General features: G+C 44.3%; 1 protein-coding gene and 1 pseudogene across 4 annotated transcripts in view; one reads left to right on the top strand and one right to left on the bottom strand.

Annotated features, from left to right (window-relative positions):
* The window catches only part of Hipk2 (homeodomain interacting protein kinase 2), a 197,692-nt gene that overhangs the window by 51,631 nt on the left and 127,038 nt on the right, over positions 1–19,023 (bottom strand). For all 4 annotated transcript variants that reach the window (XM_021632133.2, XM_021632135.2, XM_021632136.2 and 1 more), the window contains exons 3-6: positions 6,390–6,513; positions 5,764–5,883; positions 4,012–4,098; positions 1,741–1,925 (exon numbers count right to left, since the gene is read on the bottom strand). In XM_021632133.2, coding sequence (XP_021487808.1) covers positions 1,741–1,925; positions 4,012–4,098; positions 5,764–5,883; positions 6,390–6,513 — 516 coding nt within the window. The remainder of the gene's footprint in view (positions 1–1,740; positions 1,926–4,011; positions 4,099–5,763; positions 5,884–6,389; positions 6,514–19,023) is intronic.
* Positions 17,469–18,073, top strand: LOC110545787 (large ribosomal subunit protein eL19-like; annotated as a pseudogene).

The raw sequence follows: 19,023 nt of genomic DNA, 5'->3' as shown, positions 1-19,023 counted from the left end.
AGTTATCATAATGGTTTACAATTTTAAAGCCATCCTGTTCTCAACAGATGACTTCATCATCTATTTCTGAGATAAAAGCTGTCTGACAGGAACTCTCTCAACTTTCCTCTGTTGTCCAGTGTACCTGCTGACACACATATGTCTCTCCCGCCTGCCATCTTTTATTGACAGAGCCCATCTTTCCACTCAGCTGTAAACACCAACTCAACAGAAACTGGTCACAAGTGTCTTCTTCCTTGAACCCCTCATTTGTTACCAGATTCTTCCCATGTTTTACCAGGGACAATTAAGTTTCCCCACTCTTCAAAAAATTTCCTCTAGTAGAGTGGTTCTCAACCCTTTATTGCCACGACTCTTTAACACAGTTCCTCATGTTGTAGTGACCCCAAATCATAACTTTCGGTGCTACTTCATAACTGTAATTTTGGTACTGTTATGAGTTGTAAGGTAACTATATGATATTGAGGATGGTCCTAGGCAACCCCTGTGAAAGGGTCATTCCACCCCCAAAGGAGCAGTAACTCAGGCTGAGAACCACCGCTCTAGCCCCTCTTTTTTATTTTTTTTCACAATTTATTCATTATATATCCTGATTGAAGCTCTCTCCCTCAACTCCTCCCAGTCTCATCCTCTCTCCATTCCCCCCCATCCCCTTCCCCTAGTCTACTGAAAGGAGACGTTCTCCTCTGCCATCTGCCCATAGCTTATCAAGTCTCGTCAGTAGTCCCTGGATCCTCTTCCTTTGTGATTTCTTCCCTCCCCGTTCACAGCCTCACTTCTTGTAAGGCCACCATCTCTACTCTCACTTTATCTTTCAACCTGGTGATCAAGTTTCTGCTTGGAAATGGCTGTCACTAAGTGACCACCACCCTCCCAGTTGCAAGATCTCACAGACATTTTTTCTATATTACTGATATGGCAGCTGTTAGATCTGTGTTCAACACAAATCTGACCAGCCATTCACCTGCTTCTAAGTACTTTAATGAGTTGCATTGTGCTTTGACAAAAGACAAAATCATCTCTGAGCATGGCTTGCTCTAGCTTACTTCTGTGGCCTTGGCATGTTACTCTCTGTCCCTCAGTCTGTGCTTAGTCATGCTGGAGAGTTCACAGAGGCAATGCTCTGACCTCTCATACCCATCTTTTCCCTCACCATTCAGAGGTTACAGTCTTGGGTCTCTGGCTGAGCCAGCTCCTGTTATACAGACTTATGGCACCTCATTCCTTTCTTGGAAACAACCATTGTCTTAAACCTTCCTTTCTGACGACCATAACTTAGCTAGCAAGTGCTCAGTCTACTTTGTTCCTCATTGTGCCCAAGTGCCTGGTACAGCCCATGGCATACGAAGAAAATGGACATATCCAAACAAACTAAACCTGTTTAGTCCAGGACAGTTTTGGGTTCAGCCTTTGGTACTGATGCTAGACTGCTTTAGAGCACTGTTGTTTTCCCTGTTTCCCTTTGTGCACTGATAGCCAAGTTTACCTGGCCCCAAGGTCTCCCATGGTCGGTTCGTTCCTTTTTCGCTAAAATTTAGTCTTAGGCCCAATCTAACCCTCACAAGTTTTCTAAGTGCTTTGTTGGGATGCAGAGTCTGACTTTGTTTATGTGCTTTTATCTACAGCTGCTTTCAGCTGGCCAAGCTGAAAACTGTGAAGCAGCAGTGGAAACAAGAGGGCTATAAAGCCTAATGTATTTACTATATGGGCCTTGATACAAAGGATCAATAGGACACTTACTGAGTACTATGGGGGAAATCGAGCAGGTGTGTCATGGTGACAAAGGGATGGTTCAGAGTTTCGATGGGAGTGATCCTCTTATCAGCATCTATGGTCAGCATCTTCTTCAACAGATCAATGAACTCCCGTCGGTCTGCCTTCTCCACCAACATGTCACTCCCTTCCAAATCTGTTGTCATGTTCACCTGGAAGCAAGCATGGACAGGTAAGTAAGAACCACAGTATACCCTGTAACCTCCTCTGATCTCAAGCCTCCTATCTCCATTGCCAGAGGGTAAACTGGGCCAGATGGAAGACACAGTTCTGTGTGCTGCTACTGTCCATGGCTGGCGGATTCTCATACTGTAGGAACAGAATGGCGGAGGCAGTCAGGCTCCAGGAAAGGGTGGGTCAGAAAGAGGTCACCATAGTTGACACCTGCAAATACATCCTAGTGAGAAGGCACAAAACTGCTCCTGTTTTAACTGGCCAAGCTGAAATACAGCTTTCATTATACCTTATTAAAAATAACCACAGGATGAAGGGTTCTGGAGACTGATTGCATAACAGCATGGATGCACTTAATTCTCCTGAGCTTTATGCTTAAAAACAGGTTAAGCTGAGAAACTTCATGCTGTATGTGTTTTACCACAATCAAACAACAAAGAAACACATGTGTGCATGTGCATACAAACATGTGTGCATGTGTGCACACACTTACAGCTCAAAAGATCTAATATAAAACAGTAGAAAAAGATGGAAAAAAAGTTTGTTCAACCTCTAGATGGGAAAAGAAGAGCCTGGGTTCCCTCTTCCTTCATCTTCATTACATCACCCTTCCCATGGCTCACTGAGTTGGGACCAGAATGATTTCAGTCCCTGTGTTCCATGCAGTTGCCTCTGGCCAAGGATAGCAGTGCACCTAAACATAGGCCTTTTCTCTCAATGGCAGGTCTCTGCTAGCATGGCCTTTAAAAGGGTTACTTTTTGGTACTTTCTATTTTTCCCAAGAAGGGCTCTGGAAGGCAATTTCAGTCTTCACAGACCATTTAAGCTGCTAATCAACTGACAAGTGTCCTTTACTCAGAGTCAGGGGTTCTGGTTTCACTCGTCTTTGCTGAGAGGTGTGCTAAGTGTTTATTGGGCTACAACTTTTTTTTTTTTTTCTCAGCATTTTAAAGGAAAACTCATTCTGAGTTGCTCTGAGTTTGGACTAGTCTTTAACTAAAAATACTTGAAGATCTAGAATTATCTTTGATACAAGGTAAGGGAAAGCCTGTAGTCTCTGCTAGTGCACTGACAGTGACTTGGTGGTTTGAATTGGGCTCCCCTAAAAGCTAAATTCAAGCCCTAATCTGTGGAAGCTATGAATGTGACCTTGTTTGGTAATAGGGTCTTTGAAGACATAATCAAGTTAAGATGAGGCAATATTGGATTAGGATGGTCCTAAATCCAATAACCAGTGCTTTTATAAAAGAAGAGATCTAACAGTGAGACCACAGATGACACAGGGATAATAGCCATGTGGAGGGTAAAGCTGGGATTAGATGATGCAGCTGAAAGCAAAAAATTCTGAGGCTGCTTGGAGCCATGAGAAGCCAAACATATGGATGGTGTTCACTAGGGCCTTCAAAAGGACTGTGGCCCTGAGGACACTGATACCACGTGCTTTTAGCCTCCAGAAATATGAGGGGACACATGTGCATTGTCCCAAGCCCTCCAGTTCACTCCATCTTTTTATGCAGGCCCCAAGAAACTGACACACTGAACCATGGCATCAACTCCAATATGGCAATGGGCTGGACATCTCAGCTTAGGAGTGAGTGCCTGCCTAACACATGCAAGGCCCTGGATGCAGGCCTGTTTAGCACAGCAGGAAAAACATTAGTAAGGTTGGCCATTACTTACAAACAAGAAGCAATACAGTGGAGCTATTTTTTAAGGAGTTGGTTTCTGAGACCATTTTACTAAGTCTGGCATGTGATTGTTCAAAAGTAAAGACGATGAGAACAGTTGGGTAGTAGGGTCTTCTACTCTGTACGGACCATGAATAAATCTCACTGCTGGTGGGTTTGTGTGCTGTATTTTAAAAGACAGGGTTTTTCTACATAGCTCCAGTTCTACTGAAACTTACTATAGAGACTAGACCAGCCTCAAACTCACAGGGATTTACCTGCCCTGCCTCCTAGAGTGGTGGGATGAAAGGCATACACCACCAAGCCCTGCCCTGCAGGTGTTTTGTTTTTTGTTTTTAAAGGGCCTGTGCTGCAAATACTCATCCACAGAGCTTACCTGGGCCATATCATCCAAACAGTTGAAAATGTACTTTCTTGCTTCTTTTGACTTAATCCCCGTCTCTGCTTCATGGTCATCTGGTGTCTATCGGAAAAGGCAAAATCTGGTTGGTCAGATGGCACCTCTTAGGCACTGAGCTCCTGAGCTCCTGTTTCCCCAGGGTCTTTTCTCACCTTGTAGTGGAGGAGACTTTGGTTCTTCTGAAACTGTCCTGCACAGGGACTCCTTTCACTATCTATCCATACTAGCTCATCTTCCATCCTCCCCAGACACCATTCAAGCCCACTTTGATATAAACTCTAACCAAAGACTCTAATATGAGACCCACACCCTTGTCACTCTGCAGCTTTCCATAAGCTGAAGGTAAAAGCCCACTGTGGAAGACCAGAGCCCATTTTGGACATGCTCTAAATTTTTATGTTACTTAGCAATCCCTTATACCCACAGCTCCTATGCTGTTTCAAGGCACATTAACTTGGTAAATGTTCTTCATAACCATGGTCATTAGGATAACTGCTCTCCTCTTCTACTACATGGAAACACAAAAATATAAAGCCCTGAGGACCTACCAGCTGTGTCCAGAGCCCATGTTCTACGCTGCTCTTCCAAAGATATCTACTGTGCTATCAGCTGGGAAACTACTTTTTCTACTGGCTATGGGGTTGTGGACTCATCCATGGACCTAAGGTAATTAATTCTGGATGAAGGCCAGCACACTTGAACTTAACCCCTAGGAACAGCTGAACATGCGGAATGAGGTTCCCGGTAAAACAGAGAAGTGGCTATCCCCTCCCCCAACCTGGGCTCTCCCTCTTCTACCTGAAGACTTGTTACTGTACCTGACCTTGACAACTTACTCTAATAATTACTAAATGTCAGGTGCTCTATTTGTAGCCTAAGAGTCTTAGTTTCTAAATCCCAATGTTTTGAAAGTACATATTATCTTTAAAACTGTATTAGGATTTGTTTGAGGTCCTGTCAAAACCAAACCAAACCAAACCCACTAAAACCCAACCTACTTGCAAAAAATAAACATAGTATATATTTTAGGTCTTTATTACTTTCTCCTTCCCAGGTAAAGTATGTTAATTTTAATTATGAGACACAGAGTAAAAGCAAAATACATTTCCATTAAAGTGAAATCACCAAGAGTTTATGGTATCCAGCAGGGTATACATAAGCCTGGATGAATCAGATCTGCCCTCTTCCCAGGGGTTTGTGACATTTGCATTGCTTAGGCTGCTTTTATTGCCTGGGAAAAATCTCTCTGTACTCCATAGGGCCCAGCACAAATGTTCTTCCCTGCCCTTGGTCCCTGTCCTGGCTTTTTCTTGGCTCACTTGGGTCCCTCTTGTTTCCCACATTCTTTCCTCCTAGGATAATACTTGATATGGGTGCCTAGAACTTAGGATACTGGTTCTATCACTCATGGACAGTGAGCTCCTTGAAGACAGAGTGTGGCTGCTTCATGTGCCTAGCACAAATTAGTCATCAAGGATCGTCAGATTAAATTCTAGAAATCCAGCCGTCTTCCCATGGGATACAGCCTCTCAGGCAGCAGTGGGCCAAGGGAGCAGGTGTTTTCAAACACTCAAATCCAGTCACACCTTGCATTTATAGCTGTAGATCCCGATTTTGTTGGTCAAAATAAAGTGACCAACTTGTAAATATCAAAAGCTCATCTTTTACTTTCCTTCTTCCTTCATTATTGGGCCAAACATTGTGTGTGTGGGGGGGTGTTTTTCCTACCTTTAGCCTCCACAACGGATACGGCGAGTCTGTGTCACGGTTGAAAAACCTAGTTGTCTTTGTCCCTGCACTTAATAAATATTCAGCTGGCAAACCCTGTGTTTGTGAAATATACCGAATCTGCAAGAAAAGATGAGAAAGAGGTCAGGCTTTTCCTGTCACTGTACATATGGTATATTGATGGCTCTAGTGGCTTTGAGACAAATGGAATTATTAGTTCTGGAGGGAAAAGAAGTAAAAAGAAAGAAGAAACACACACACACATACACAGAGGGAGGGAGGGAGAGAAGGAAGGAGGGTGTAAGAAAGCCAGGATATATATGGGGGCAATAACTTGGCCCATAAGAACATCATCAAGAGCCAGGCACAGGCCTGTGATCCCAGCACTTAGGGAGGCAGCGGCAGAGGCAGAGCATCTCTGTGAACTGGAGCCCAGCCTGGTCCACAACATGCATTCAGGACAGTTAAGGCTACACAGAGAAAAACCTGTTTCGAAAAATAAACAAACAAACAAACAAACAAACAATCCAACCAAACAAGAACTTGATAGGCCAGGTTCTAAGTGAAATGGTAATCTAGGGTTTTCTGGATGGAGAGTAAAGCCAAACAGTGTCACCCAGACCTACCTGATCATACTCAGAAGCTCCTGGGTATAATGGCCAGCCCAGGAAAAGCTCAGCAATGACACAACCAAGGGACCACATGTCAATTGCCTCACAGAATGGCAAACCAAGGATGATCTCTGGGGCCCTGGAGAGGAAGAATGGAAAGAACAATCAGGGATCTGGAAACACAGCAGCTACTTCTGTATGAACTCTAGCTCTGTCCTGGGGTGCCATGACTGCCTGTGTGGGGTCTGTGGTCTTTGAGAGACACCTGCATTGCAGTGACCTCTCCATTCTTTGGCTTTGTCATCTATGACAAAGAATGTAGTTAGTTTGCAAGTGTAGAGTAAGGGTAGGTGGTGGCCAACGGACCTACAGTGAAGGATGTCTGTGGACATCTTGCCACGACACTCTGGCCACATTAGTTCATGAGCTGACAACCACAGCACAAGCAGTAGGAATTTGGAATTCTTTATAAAGAATGCCTGATTTTTTAATTTTTATATTTTACTTAACTTTAGTTTACGTGCATGTGTGTGTAGGTGTCAGATCCCTTGGAATTTGTGTTATAACAGTTGTGAGCTGCCATGTGGGTGCTGAGAAGTGAACCCGGGTCCTTTGCAAAAGTAGACAGTACTCTTAACAACTGCACAATCTTTCTAGCCCCGAGAAATACTGATTTTTAAGAAGGAATTCTGAAACAGTCTACTTTCAGGAACACATAAAAATAGCTGCTCTTACTTAAAATAAGGCAATTAAGTCTAATATTCATTCATCACAATGACCTTTGTCTTCTGCGTTTGTATCACAATTCCTCAAGGAAACACTGTTATTACTTTCCCCATCAGTTTCTAAAAGGTTAATCTCTATAAAAGTTCTTTAATGTTACAACTATAGACCCCCATTTATGAATAGATCATCTTGAGAGTCAGCCAGAATTCCATTATAAGCAGTCCACTCTTGGTGTAGGAGCTAATGTCTCCGCAAGTGACAGACAAGGTCACATAGAAATTTCAAAAGAATTTTAAAGAGAAAAGTATACATGCATTTGGTAACCAAAGTCAGATCACGAAGTGTACTTTCTTTTAAGCTTTATTCAGGTGCATGTGTGTGTATCTGTGTCAAGGTATGCCACAAATGTGGGGCAAGGAGACACTGGGTCCCTGGGAGCTGGAGTTAGAGGCAGTTGTGAGCTACTCTACAGATTCTGGTAACCAAACTTACACCCACTGTCAGTGCAGTGAGCCACCTCTCCAGCCACTGTGCCTCCCATTTTAAGTCTCTGTCCTGACTAGGTAGTACTATGTTTTGGTATAAGTCAGGCTCAGTGTTTGAGGTGTGACTACAGTTGATCTGTCCTGAAGCATCATTCCTGGCTTTGATTATGAGGGTCCCGGAGAGAAAACTCAGATTACCAATGAGCTTTGGTATTGAAAAACAAAAAGTTTTGGTTTTTCAGATGTATGTGTGCTTCTGTGGTGTCTCCACAGTTTGTCTGGGAAGCAAGGGACAATGTTTAGATGTTGAATGCCTCCCAGCGGCCTGTGCATGGGTTTGGTCTCCAGTGTGGCACAATTGGAAGGAGGTGGGAAGTTCTTAGCTCACTGGGAATGTGGCCTTGTAAGAGCCCGTGGGTCACGTAACCTTTTCCCATGTGGTACGCCAGGCTTACTTTGCTATGCACTCCTGCATCTGTGCGGCTGCAGTCAATCCTATACTGAGACCTTCAAAACCAGGAGCCAAAGAAACCATTTCTAAGTAAATTGTCTTAGGAATTTCATAAGGGTAGAGGGAGCTGACTAGTTCAGAGAAATGTCACTGCTAGGGTACAGAGAGCATTCCTTATCTGTGGTTCTTCACTGCTAGAAACAGCTGCCAGTCCTGTCCCCCACCATAACCTCTCCCTGCAGCCTTTGTCTCCTTTAGTGCACTTGCTACCTGTGTGTGGGGCTGCTGAGGCTGCTCATGCTCACTAGCATCCATAAGCTGGTGTCTTTCTATTGCTGCAAGTTGGGTAGGAAAGGGTTTATTATTTAGCTTACACTTACAGATCATAGTCCTTTATGGGAGGAAGTCAGGTTAGGAACTCAAGCAGGGCTAGAACCTGAAGGCTGGGGCTGACACAGAGGCCATGGAGGGGTGCTGCTTACTGGCTTGCTCAGCCTGCTTTCTTATAGAACTCAGGACTACCAGCCCAGGGATGGCATAGCCACAATGGGCTGGGGCCTCCCCCACTGATCACTAATTGAGCAAATGCCTTACAGCTGGTTCTCATGGGGGCATTTCCTCAACTGAGGCTCCTTCCTCTCTGATGACTCTACCTTGTCAAGTTGACACACAAACCCAGCCAATACACTGGGGATGCCTGTGACTATTCCATGACATATGCTGGCCTCACTCTTATTTCATGAGCCTCATTCCCAACACCTGCCTAGATCACCTGTATCCTGGGGCTCCAAGTCCAGGACTCCCAGATGATCTGTAACTAATAAGATGGCTGGCAAGCTGTCCCTACAATACCTCTGGATATGGAGGTTTAAAGAAAGAAAACCAAAAGCTACATCCCTTAGAAAGGCAATGCCTGAAAAGAATATTAGAGAAAAATGAGTGTTACAAGCTGTTTTTCTTCCTGCTTCTCCATTCTGGAGTGAGATGTATTCCCCACTTCTGCACACAGCTCAGGTCTGTTTCTAAGAGTTTCTGCCCAGGTTTTCGTCACCAGCTTGCCAGCTAAGGTCCTGATGTTTGGATGCATCACATTCCAGTCCCTGTGTTAGGAGCAGGTTTGTCTAGTTCTCTGCATTTGACTGTGGGCCATTCCTGTCAAGATAATCAACTGGTTCTTGTGACCTCCATGCAGGCAGCTCCAACCTCTGGATACTTCTCAATCAGGCCTCTGTTCCCTAATGCTGTGAATGATATAAACATCTGAGAATGCCATGCAGACACTTTGGTGATGTTCTTTGGAAAGAAATACCGGACATAGATTTCTACATCTGCCTATATGAACAAGGTCTGTGAATGTTGCTCTTTCTCAGTCTACCAGGAAAAAGAAACTGCAGCCTTACATAGTATTATGGTATGTACATACAGCAAAATATTTTTCTTGATCTGAGCAAAAAGATTATACACTTAAGCACTGGGCTAGATGGATGGAGGACAAAAGAAACAGAAAAAGAAGTAGAAGGACCTTACAAAGTAGGAAGGCAACACTAAATCAAGGGACAAAAGAGCACTAAACATGCATGATATAAACTCAGATGTGAAAAAGCATCTAGCACCATACCTCAGCAGCTCCCACTTTGGAAAGCCAAACAGAATGCAAGGATAAAGCTAACAAATGCAAGCAAACCTCAAACACACACCTTTTCTTAATCCTTCCTCAGTATTTCCAAGAGTATCTGCTTCCTCCACACCCCATTTCTCATAGCAATGGCCTCCTAAAGTTCCTGCCTCTTCACTGCATACCAGCTTCTTCACTTTCTCTAGTGGGTTTCGGAGGCCCCTACATTCATGTGCCATACTAACAAGATCAGCATGGCCTTGTATTGTCATATCCATTGGGCAGCATCTCAGCTCTATGTCTTGAGAGCTGCCTTTCTTTTATGTAACTGCCTATTGCTCCTGCTTTGCAATAGCTATTTTTGGCTTTCTAGGTGCCACTTTCCCATATCCAGATTGCTTGCCTGTCCATACCCTTTGCTAGAGCATCCTTCTTCTTCATCCAACTGCTCCATGCCTCTGACCTTTCCTTTCAATTCTTTCCCTAAGTGATCATCATGGTTTTTGTTTGCCCTGAATCATATGCTGGATTGGGGATATATACTTACCTACCATGCACGGTCCTAAGCTCAATCTCCAGCATTACAAAACAGGTATATGGAAGTCTTAGTTATTTAGAAATGGGTTTGTTTTAGGCTTGATCAGCTAAGATGAAGCTGTATCATAGAGGGTGGGTCCTAATACAATATGACAGATGTCCTTATTAGGACAGGAAGATTTGGGCACAGACACTGACAAGATAGCCACACGATGCCAGAGGTGGAGACTGCATTTATGTGCTGCAAGCCAAGAAGCACCTACAACCACAAAAAGCTAGAGAAGATAGGGAAGATCCTCTCCTCCATCTTTGAGGCCCAGCTAACATCACAACTTTGGTTGTCTGGGCTCCTGAACAGCAGCAGAGTAGCTGCTGTTTCAAGCTGTGCATTTTGTGGTCCTTATTTGCCGCTCTAGGAAACAGACACAGCAATAATACCAAACCTCAAAGGTTTCATCTGACAGCCTGGAGCCTTGCAAGCTATGTCCTGGAGTCATGTCAAAGGTCACAGGTTAAAAGGGAATTCTCTTGTCTTTCCTCTGTTTTCTTCATCCTAGATGAATCCAGCACACCCATCCAGCTGCTTTGCAAGAAATCCAAGACTGATCTCTGATTCTTCTTTCCCTTTATTACCTCCACCACCCAGTCCATCCACATGCCTAGATCCAAAGTCTACCTCAGATCAGTCCGCAGTCTCCCTCTACCCTGGCATAGCCCTGGCCCCAGCTGCTGCCTCACTTGGAGCCCCCTATCTGTTTTCTCTTCTTCCAATAACCTTCCCCAACAACCATGTGTTTCAAGCCCTCAGTGGCTCTTGCTGCACTCAGAATATATGAATCTCTCCCACGATCCAGGGATTCCTCTCTCCCCATCTTAGCACCAGGTTGCCTTTCTACTGTCACTTCAAATAGCTTCTAATACAGGAGGCTCTGATGCTAGCAGTTTCTTTTCAACTTCCAGAACACTATAAGCACCTTCTGGGCATGCAGCCTTCAGGTAATGTAGTTGCTTCTGCCTCTGTGCTTGCCCCATGGCTCTCAAACAGCTGCCTTCCATCCTTCACATTTCTGCCTAATTGTCACTACCACAGACAGACCTCCCCTGACACTAGTTAGTTTCCATCTCCAGTACTATAGATGTCACTTTACAGCACTTTCCCCAATAACATCCTTACTGTCTCTCTTCCTCTACCAATGCCACAGTGCTGGCATTTAGGTGTCAGTCAGTACACACGTGTTGATTGAATAAACCTAGATTAATTATAAGAAAGTGTGAAAACAATGAGTTAGGGTGGGAGTTCTGAGGCAGTGCAGACAAAGGAAGTGAAGGGGTAAGTCTTCACAGGAAACTAAGCCTGGGCACCGGAGCAGGACTCAGCGGAGATGAACAGGCACTGAGGACCAAAGGAGCATGTGTATACCTGCCCATGCTAAGCTGCATAGGCACCTGAGCAAGGGGGACACGACAAGAGCCTATGTGTCTATTTGCAGATGGCTCACCAAAGGATTATAGCAAGAAAGGTGAGAGTGTGGAAAAGTGAAAGGGGTACCGAGATCTGGTAGGGCTAGGATTTCAGAGATTTGGTCCAAGCCCCTTTTATGGGGGAGTGTGTGGGGTGTGTGTGTTGGGGATGATCACTGACCTCTAGAGTAGATCACTAGAGTATACCATGAAGCTACACCCTACTCAGCCCCCATTGCTATAGCTAAATCAAGTATCTCTCAACCCATGCCTCTACCAACTGATCTCTTGCTTTTGGTTTCAGCCTTTTCTCTCACATCTCAAAAGATAAGTTCCTTTCTCTGCACATATGAAACTGAGTTTTGATCTATCTTTTTTTTCCTCTCAACCTCTTCCAATCTTCCTTACTCAAACATATGGTGCTCACTTTGCATCTTTTATCTGTGCTAGTAAATCAAGATGTAATCATGAACGGCTGGTCTAAGAGACATCAGCTGATCACCTGCTGCCCCCAAAGAACCACCCTAATCTCTTTGTGATCACCACAAATCCTTTAAACATACATTTACACCTAAAAAAGAGAAAATAATTTCTAACATTCCCAACAAGGTGCTAAAAGTTTTTCTTTTCTTTTCTTTTTTTTTTTTTAAATTTTGTTTTGTTTTTGTGGCAGGGAGAGGCTATGTCTCATTGGCTTGCTTGCTCACTATAGCTTTGGCTGGCTTGAAACTCACTCTGTAGATCAGGCTGGTTCTGAACTCACAGAGATCTGCCTGCCTCTATGTCCTGAATGCTAGGATTAAAAGTGTGCAGCACATGCCTGGCTGAGTTCTAGACTCCGATAAAAGAATACACTGCTGCCATTTTTGATCCATCAACACATTTACCTATCTGTCTCCTTTTAAATCTGTAAGGACAAGGTCTGTGTCTCATTTATCTCAGAAGCCAAGCTAGATACACCACAGCTGCCCTTTCAAAAGCGGTTTGAGGCCTCCAGAAAGAAAGATACTTCTCAGGCCAGTGAGATGCCTCAGCAGGTAAAGGTATTTTCCATGGAAGCTTATAGCAACCTGATTTGATTCCTAGAATCTATGTAAAGATGGAAGGAAAGACTTGACACAAAGTTGTCCTCTGACCTCCATGTGCATGGTATGGTGTGTATATGTGCAAGCACAGCACTAATAATAATAAATAACATTTATTTGAAAAAAAAAAAAGGCCATTTCTCTCTTTGGATGCCAGCAATCCTTGGGACTAGGGGTCACTCTACTATGATTTTGTAGACAACTTGTTCCTAGGTTGCAAAACCACGAGTCTCTGAGTTCATGGAGGTTCAAAAGTCAATTCTAAAGTCCACTTGTTTTCCTGTTCAGCTTTCCTGACACATGCTCAATGGCTGCCCAAGCATCCACTCTTTTGTGAGGCCTGCCATGACCAGGTCATTCCATGCCGGGCTTTGGCTGCAGCTGCACTCACTCCCTTATTCCAATATCCAGCCACAAGCCATTATGATTCAGGGTTACTATGTGCCAGGCACTGTCCTGGGGCTGAAGATCAAACAATAAACCAAGCCCTGTGGCTCCCTTGGAGGTCACTGTCTGGTCAGAGGCAGCCTCATGCAGACAGCACAGGTACACCCCATGAAATGTGTAGATATTACATGAAGAAAGGCATATTGGGAGAGAAGACACAGAGCTGGGGGCTTTCCCAGGACAGGGCTGAGCTGAGTGTCCATACATGGCAAGGCAGGGGCCTTCAGGCCAAGGCGTGAGCATTCCTCCCCCATGTCACTGCTGCGCCTTCAGTGCCTGGGGCATGGATGATACTTAATACACATTTCTACAAGGAATGACTGAGCCAACCTCTGCTCCCCAGCAATTACCCTTGAGGCTGGCAACATCACCTTGGCAACTACTATGAAAAGATACATACTTCTCTGGCTTTTCCAGGTTTGGGAGGTGGGAGGTCACAGCCCATGGAGGTTGTTTCTGTCCTCAGATTGGTGCCAGTGTAGGAAGGACTCTGGACACATGCATCTCTGTTCTGTGAACCACTTATCTGACATGACTGCTCTACATTTTCACTGCCATGATGCCACCTCTTGCAACCATTTTAAAGAATCTCACTTACTATTTTGGGACATCAAAAATACTTAAAACACATACAGGAAGTGTCAGACAAAATTGCACCTAAGAAAGAGAATGACTGTTTCTTTCTAACACGACCCTCACAGGACAGCAACCATTCCATTTTCCTATGAGGTTAAAACAAACAAACAAACAAACAAACAAACAACAGTCACTTTAAACACATCAATTACTGAAGCTTTGATATTTAGCTCCACTGCTCTCTCCCCAGTACACATAAGAAGTAAGTTATTCCTAGATCAGTCTAGACCATGTGACCCTGCAGAGGCTGGCCTCCAAGAAAGATGTGAAGACTGCAGCTAGGAGCCCAGTGCCCATGGGTCCAATCCTAGTGCTTTTAGGCACTGGCTATATACCTCATTCCAGAATGAGGTGCCAGAAAGAAAATTAAATAGAGTACGGTAGGAAACACCTCAGATGGAGGTCTAGGATACAGCATTGCAATCAACACTAAATAACTCACCTATTAGCTGACTTAATCTGTATGACAGCAATTAAATGAAAAGAATACCCCTTTTCTGGTTTTCTTTTTTGGTGTTCTGAGTACAACCCAGGGCCTTGCTCATGCTAGAACATGCTTAATACTGTTACTTCTTTTGCTCCTTTCCCTCATTTCAAAGAAGCCTTTTCTTCTTAAACATCAGAACCACAGACCTCTCACCTCACTTTAGAATCAGACCTTCCTACCTGTAACCCCAGTCTTCCATTTATTTGGTCCAACACAGAAGGCAGCAGCATGCAGGAAACTACAAGGTAAGGGCTGAAAGGCAACACCTGCCCTGCTCTGTGGGTGGTTATCCTATCAAGATGGTAGTTATGACACCAGGTGATACCCTGGGAACAAAGCCCAGGGAAGAGGTCTGAGGACCTAGGTGAGGAAAGCTGATCCCTTGGGTGCTCACAACAGTTAATGTATTGGAGGTCTGCGATGCAGGAGCCAGGCGCATACTCTGCTCACTCAGTATTCCCAGCTAACTATCGGCCCAGAGTCAAGGTCTTACTCTTGTCCACAGTTTGTAAAAAAAAGCAAGGACAAAGTTCACATGCATTCCTGATATAGGTGATCATTCTGCAGCTCATTCAAAGAGCCCGCAGGAGAGCTGAGCATTTCTGGGAAGATGCTACTCAATTTCTCTAAGTTTTATTTCACTCTCTATAAAATGTGATTATTAATCTCACTTTTTCTCTTGTCTGTATAGTAGCTTATGAAGATAAATTATGGCCAGTAGAATTATAAAGCAGTTTGAACTCCGTGGAAGCAAGAAACTCTATTAGTCTCTGGTATTTTATAATCACTGATATTATAAGGTGTACTCAAATTGAACTGCAGTGAAGAAGTCTGTTCCCACAAATATATGCAGATTGAAAGTAACCTCGATATGGCTGGGGCAGAAGCAATCAAAATGTAAAATTGTATTTCAGACGGGTTGTTAAATCTTATGTTTCTATTGCAAAACTAAGGAGACTTGGCAATGCTGTCATGAGTTCTGAGCCACTGCTGAGACTGGTGACCTAGAGTGGAGGCATGGGACTACATCAAAGCAACATAGGGCTCAAGAAATAGCAGCAGTAATCTGAAGGGTAGAGAGGAGAAGGCAATTTGAGAAGAACTAGAGCCAGAAATATGAGAGATCAGAAAACAGCCTAGAGGGTAAAGGCCAGAAAACACCTTATGGTACCACCCAAAAAGAGACTATTCTTGTATCACAGGAAGGCTGCCGGGAAAACAGTCCTGCATCTGTAGAAATGAGTTTAGACTGTCTCCAGAGAAATCATGAGGCAGCACAACTGAAGATTTAAACAGTGAAGCAGGTCTGGCTAGTCCCAGGTCAACCAGGGATTTGGTTTTAAAAAAGATATAGCTTCTTTAGCAAACTAGGTAGGGGAGGAACTGATTTGTCTTTGATTGGGGGGCTGGGGAATGAGCAGAAGGGGGAAAAAAAAAGACCCATGGTGAGGTTCTGCGATTCAAACACTGGGAGAAATTGACCTGGAGCTCCCTATTGGGTTAGCTTATAAGGAGCTATGCCTGGACCCAGCTCAATTTCTGGAGACCTTGAGATTTTTTTGGCCACACTTTCCGGCTCTAATGAGCTGAAGAGACATCACAGCAGAGAGTGGCTTTGAGTCCAGAATAAAAGCTGGGGAAACCTCACTTAGTCTTCAGAGGTCATAGCTTGATACAACAGACACGGAAAACACACAGCAGAGGTATTCTCCAAGTTTGATCTGGGAGCCACTACTGAATGCTCACAAAACTGTGCATATGAGGATTAAGACCTTCAAGACCCTCACTGATGACTGTCTTTGCCTATCACCAATAGAAATGCACAAGGCATTGAATCACAGCCTTGTGTCCATATGGGAATGTGACATAAGCACAGTTTGTTCTACATGTTGATATCAGTCTCATTCAACACTTGGGCAGTTTCCCAAAGGAAGGTGGCTTTCTTGATACCTCTGGCCATTTCCAGCACAATTAGGACCAGATGGATAGCTGTTTTTATTTGTATTGGCAGTGAGCATCTGAGCTCTGAATGAGATTTCCCCATGTGTGTACTAATACACATGCATTTTCTATGCTAATCCTTGATTCCTAGGGCTACTACACCTTTGCCAAGGACACCATTAAAATAAAACTCTAGTTCTTTTGCTTACATATGGCTCTAGAACATAAACAGAATATAACACAAAGGCCTCTAATAATATTGGTGGACTGAAGCCAGCTTTTAGATGTCTAAGGTATATTCTGACATTAGCCTTCCAGTTTGTTGGTATGTGCTAGGGTAAGCAAAACAAAAGAATATAGCTGGATGGTGGTGGCACACTGCTTTAATGTTAGCACTTGGGAGGAAAAGGCAGGTGGATCTTTGAGTTCAAGGCTAACCTGATCTACAGAGCTGGTTCTAGGACAGCCTGGGCTACACAGAGAAAGCCTGTCTTGAAACACTCCCCCTCAAACAAAACAAAAAACACAAACCAAAAACCCAAACCAAACAAATAAAAACAAAACAAAACAAAACAAAACAAAACAAAACAAAAAAAAACCCTAACACAACAAAAGAACACATAGCCAGAGATATATGTTCACCTAACAAACAGTAATTTGGCTTGATTACACAAAGAGAGCAGGCAGCGGTGCACTCCTGTAATCCCAGCACTCCAGAGGCACAGGCAGGCAGATCTCTGTGAGTGAGGCCAGCCTAGTCTAGATATGGAGTCAAGGACAGCCAAGGCTACACAGAGAAACCCTGTCTTGAAAAAAAAAAGTGGAAGATGTAAAAATAAAAACAAACACCCCACTATAAGTGTATCTTACTGCAAAATGTTCCTAGGAAGAAACAGCTTGGATCTTTTCTAGGAAGGGCCACATGGTTTATCTCAAAAACACTCAGCAGCCCTGAAATTCCTAGAACCCTTACCTTCCTGGCTGTGCTGTACTCTCATTGCCTGTTTCCAGCCCAGGTAGCTTAAATCTTTCATTCTCATCGATGGTATGTTACCGGGAAATCAGGGCCACCGGACTAGGCTTTATATTGGTGCCTTTTGCCAAATATATTCTCAACAAATGTTAGTAGACAATTACTAGTCAGCTTAGGGAATTGAATTATGAGGTCTGCTGGTATCCACTTAGTGATTTGTTTTACACTTAAAAAATTTCAGCCCTTTCGCTGCTGCATCCGCAGCCATGAGTATGCTCAGGCTACAGAAGAGGCTTGCCTCTAGTGTCCTCCGCTGTGGCAAAAAGAAGGTCTGGTTGGAACCCAACGAGACCAACGAAATTGCCAATGCCAAGTCCCGTCAGCAAATCAGGAAGCTGATCAAAGATGGGCTGATCATCTGGAAGCCTGTGACGGTCCATTCCCGGGCTCGATGCCGGAAGAACACTTTGGCCCGGCGGAAGGGCAGGCATATGGGCATAGGGAAGCGGAAGGGTACAGCCAACGCTCGGATGCCCGAGAAGGTGACCTGGATGAGGAGGATGAGGATCCTGCGCCGGCTCCTCAGGAGATATCGTGAATCTAAGAAGATTGACCGCCATATGTATCATAGCCTGTACTTGAAGGTCAAAGGGAATGTGTTCAAAAACAAGCGGATTCTCATGGAGCACATCCACAAGCTGAAGGCAGACAAGGCCCGCAAGAAGCTCCTGGCTGACCAGGCTGAGGCTCGCAGGTCTAAGACCAAGGAAGCACGGAAGCATCGGGAGGAGCGCCTCCAGGCCAAGAAGGAGGAGATCATCAAGACTGTCCAAAGAGGAAGAGACCAAGAAATGAAGCTTCCCTCATGCCTGTACATAGTGGTTTAGCTGTGGCCTCTCGAGGATCAGTCATTAAAATGAAACAACAACAACAACAAAATTCAAGTGCTTTTAACAGTTAAAAAAAAAATCTTATTTCATTTTGTTGAGAAAGACAGGCACAAAGAAGTATACAAGGGCTGGGAAGCTGGCTCAGGGCATGAAGGGCTTGCTTTATAAGCAGGAAGACCTGAGTTTGATCCCTCCTACCCATATAAAAACCTAGAAGTGTTTGTAATCTCAGTGCTGGTGGCTGGAGAGAGGAGGATCCCTGTGGTTTCCTAATTAGCCAGGGAGTTCAAGGGCAGCAAGGGACCCTGTCTCAAAAGACAAGGTAGGAATGACATCTGAAGTTGATTTCCGGCCTCCACATGAACAGGGAGGAGAGAGAGAGAAAGGAAGAGAGGAAGAATGAATGAATGTGGGCATGTTCATTCCCTTGTATGCCTACACATATACCCTGCACACAATTGTGTACACACACACACACACACAGAGCGCAAAAAACACAACAAAAATGATTAGAAAGCAAAGAGAACTACAGCAAAGAGCATCCCAGAATGTCAAAACCCCTCTTGTCTTCCACACATTATCCTTTCTCCTCAAAAGGGACTTGAAACCTGTGCCTTTATGCCATAGGCATACAAGAGATGGGGGCTGGGGGTCACACTGATAAAGTGGATTTCCCAGGCTCAGCTGCCTTCCACCTCATGGAACTCCAGACAAAGTGGATATGAAGGAACTGGAAAGAACAGAGCAAGCAGGTGGAGCCATAGACATTCAGTGACATCCTTTTCACAGCTCCTTCTGTTTTTCTTCTGCTTTGTTACATCTGCTGACTGGAGCTGAGGGCTACAATTGTGCAGTTACAGCTTCTAAGGGGAAACCTGCTGATTCTGGGAAAGGCCAGCTCAAACATCTCTGTCG

This window comes from Meriones unguiculatus, chromosome 3, assembly GCF_030254825.1.
Source record: "Meriones unguiculatus strain TT.TT164.6M chromosome 3, Bangor_MerUng_6.1, whole genome shotgun sequence".
Lineage (NCBI taxonomy): Eukaryota > Metazoa > Chordata > Mammalia > Rodentia > Muridae > Meriones > Meriones unguiculatus.
The sequence above is the reverse complement of the archived record's forward strand: the minus strand, read 5'-3'. Positions and strand labels throughout refer to the sequence as shown.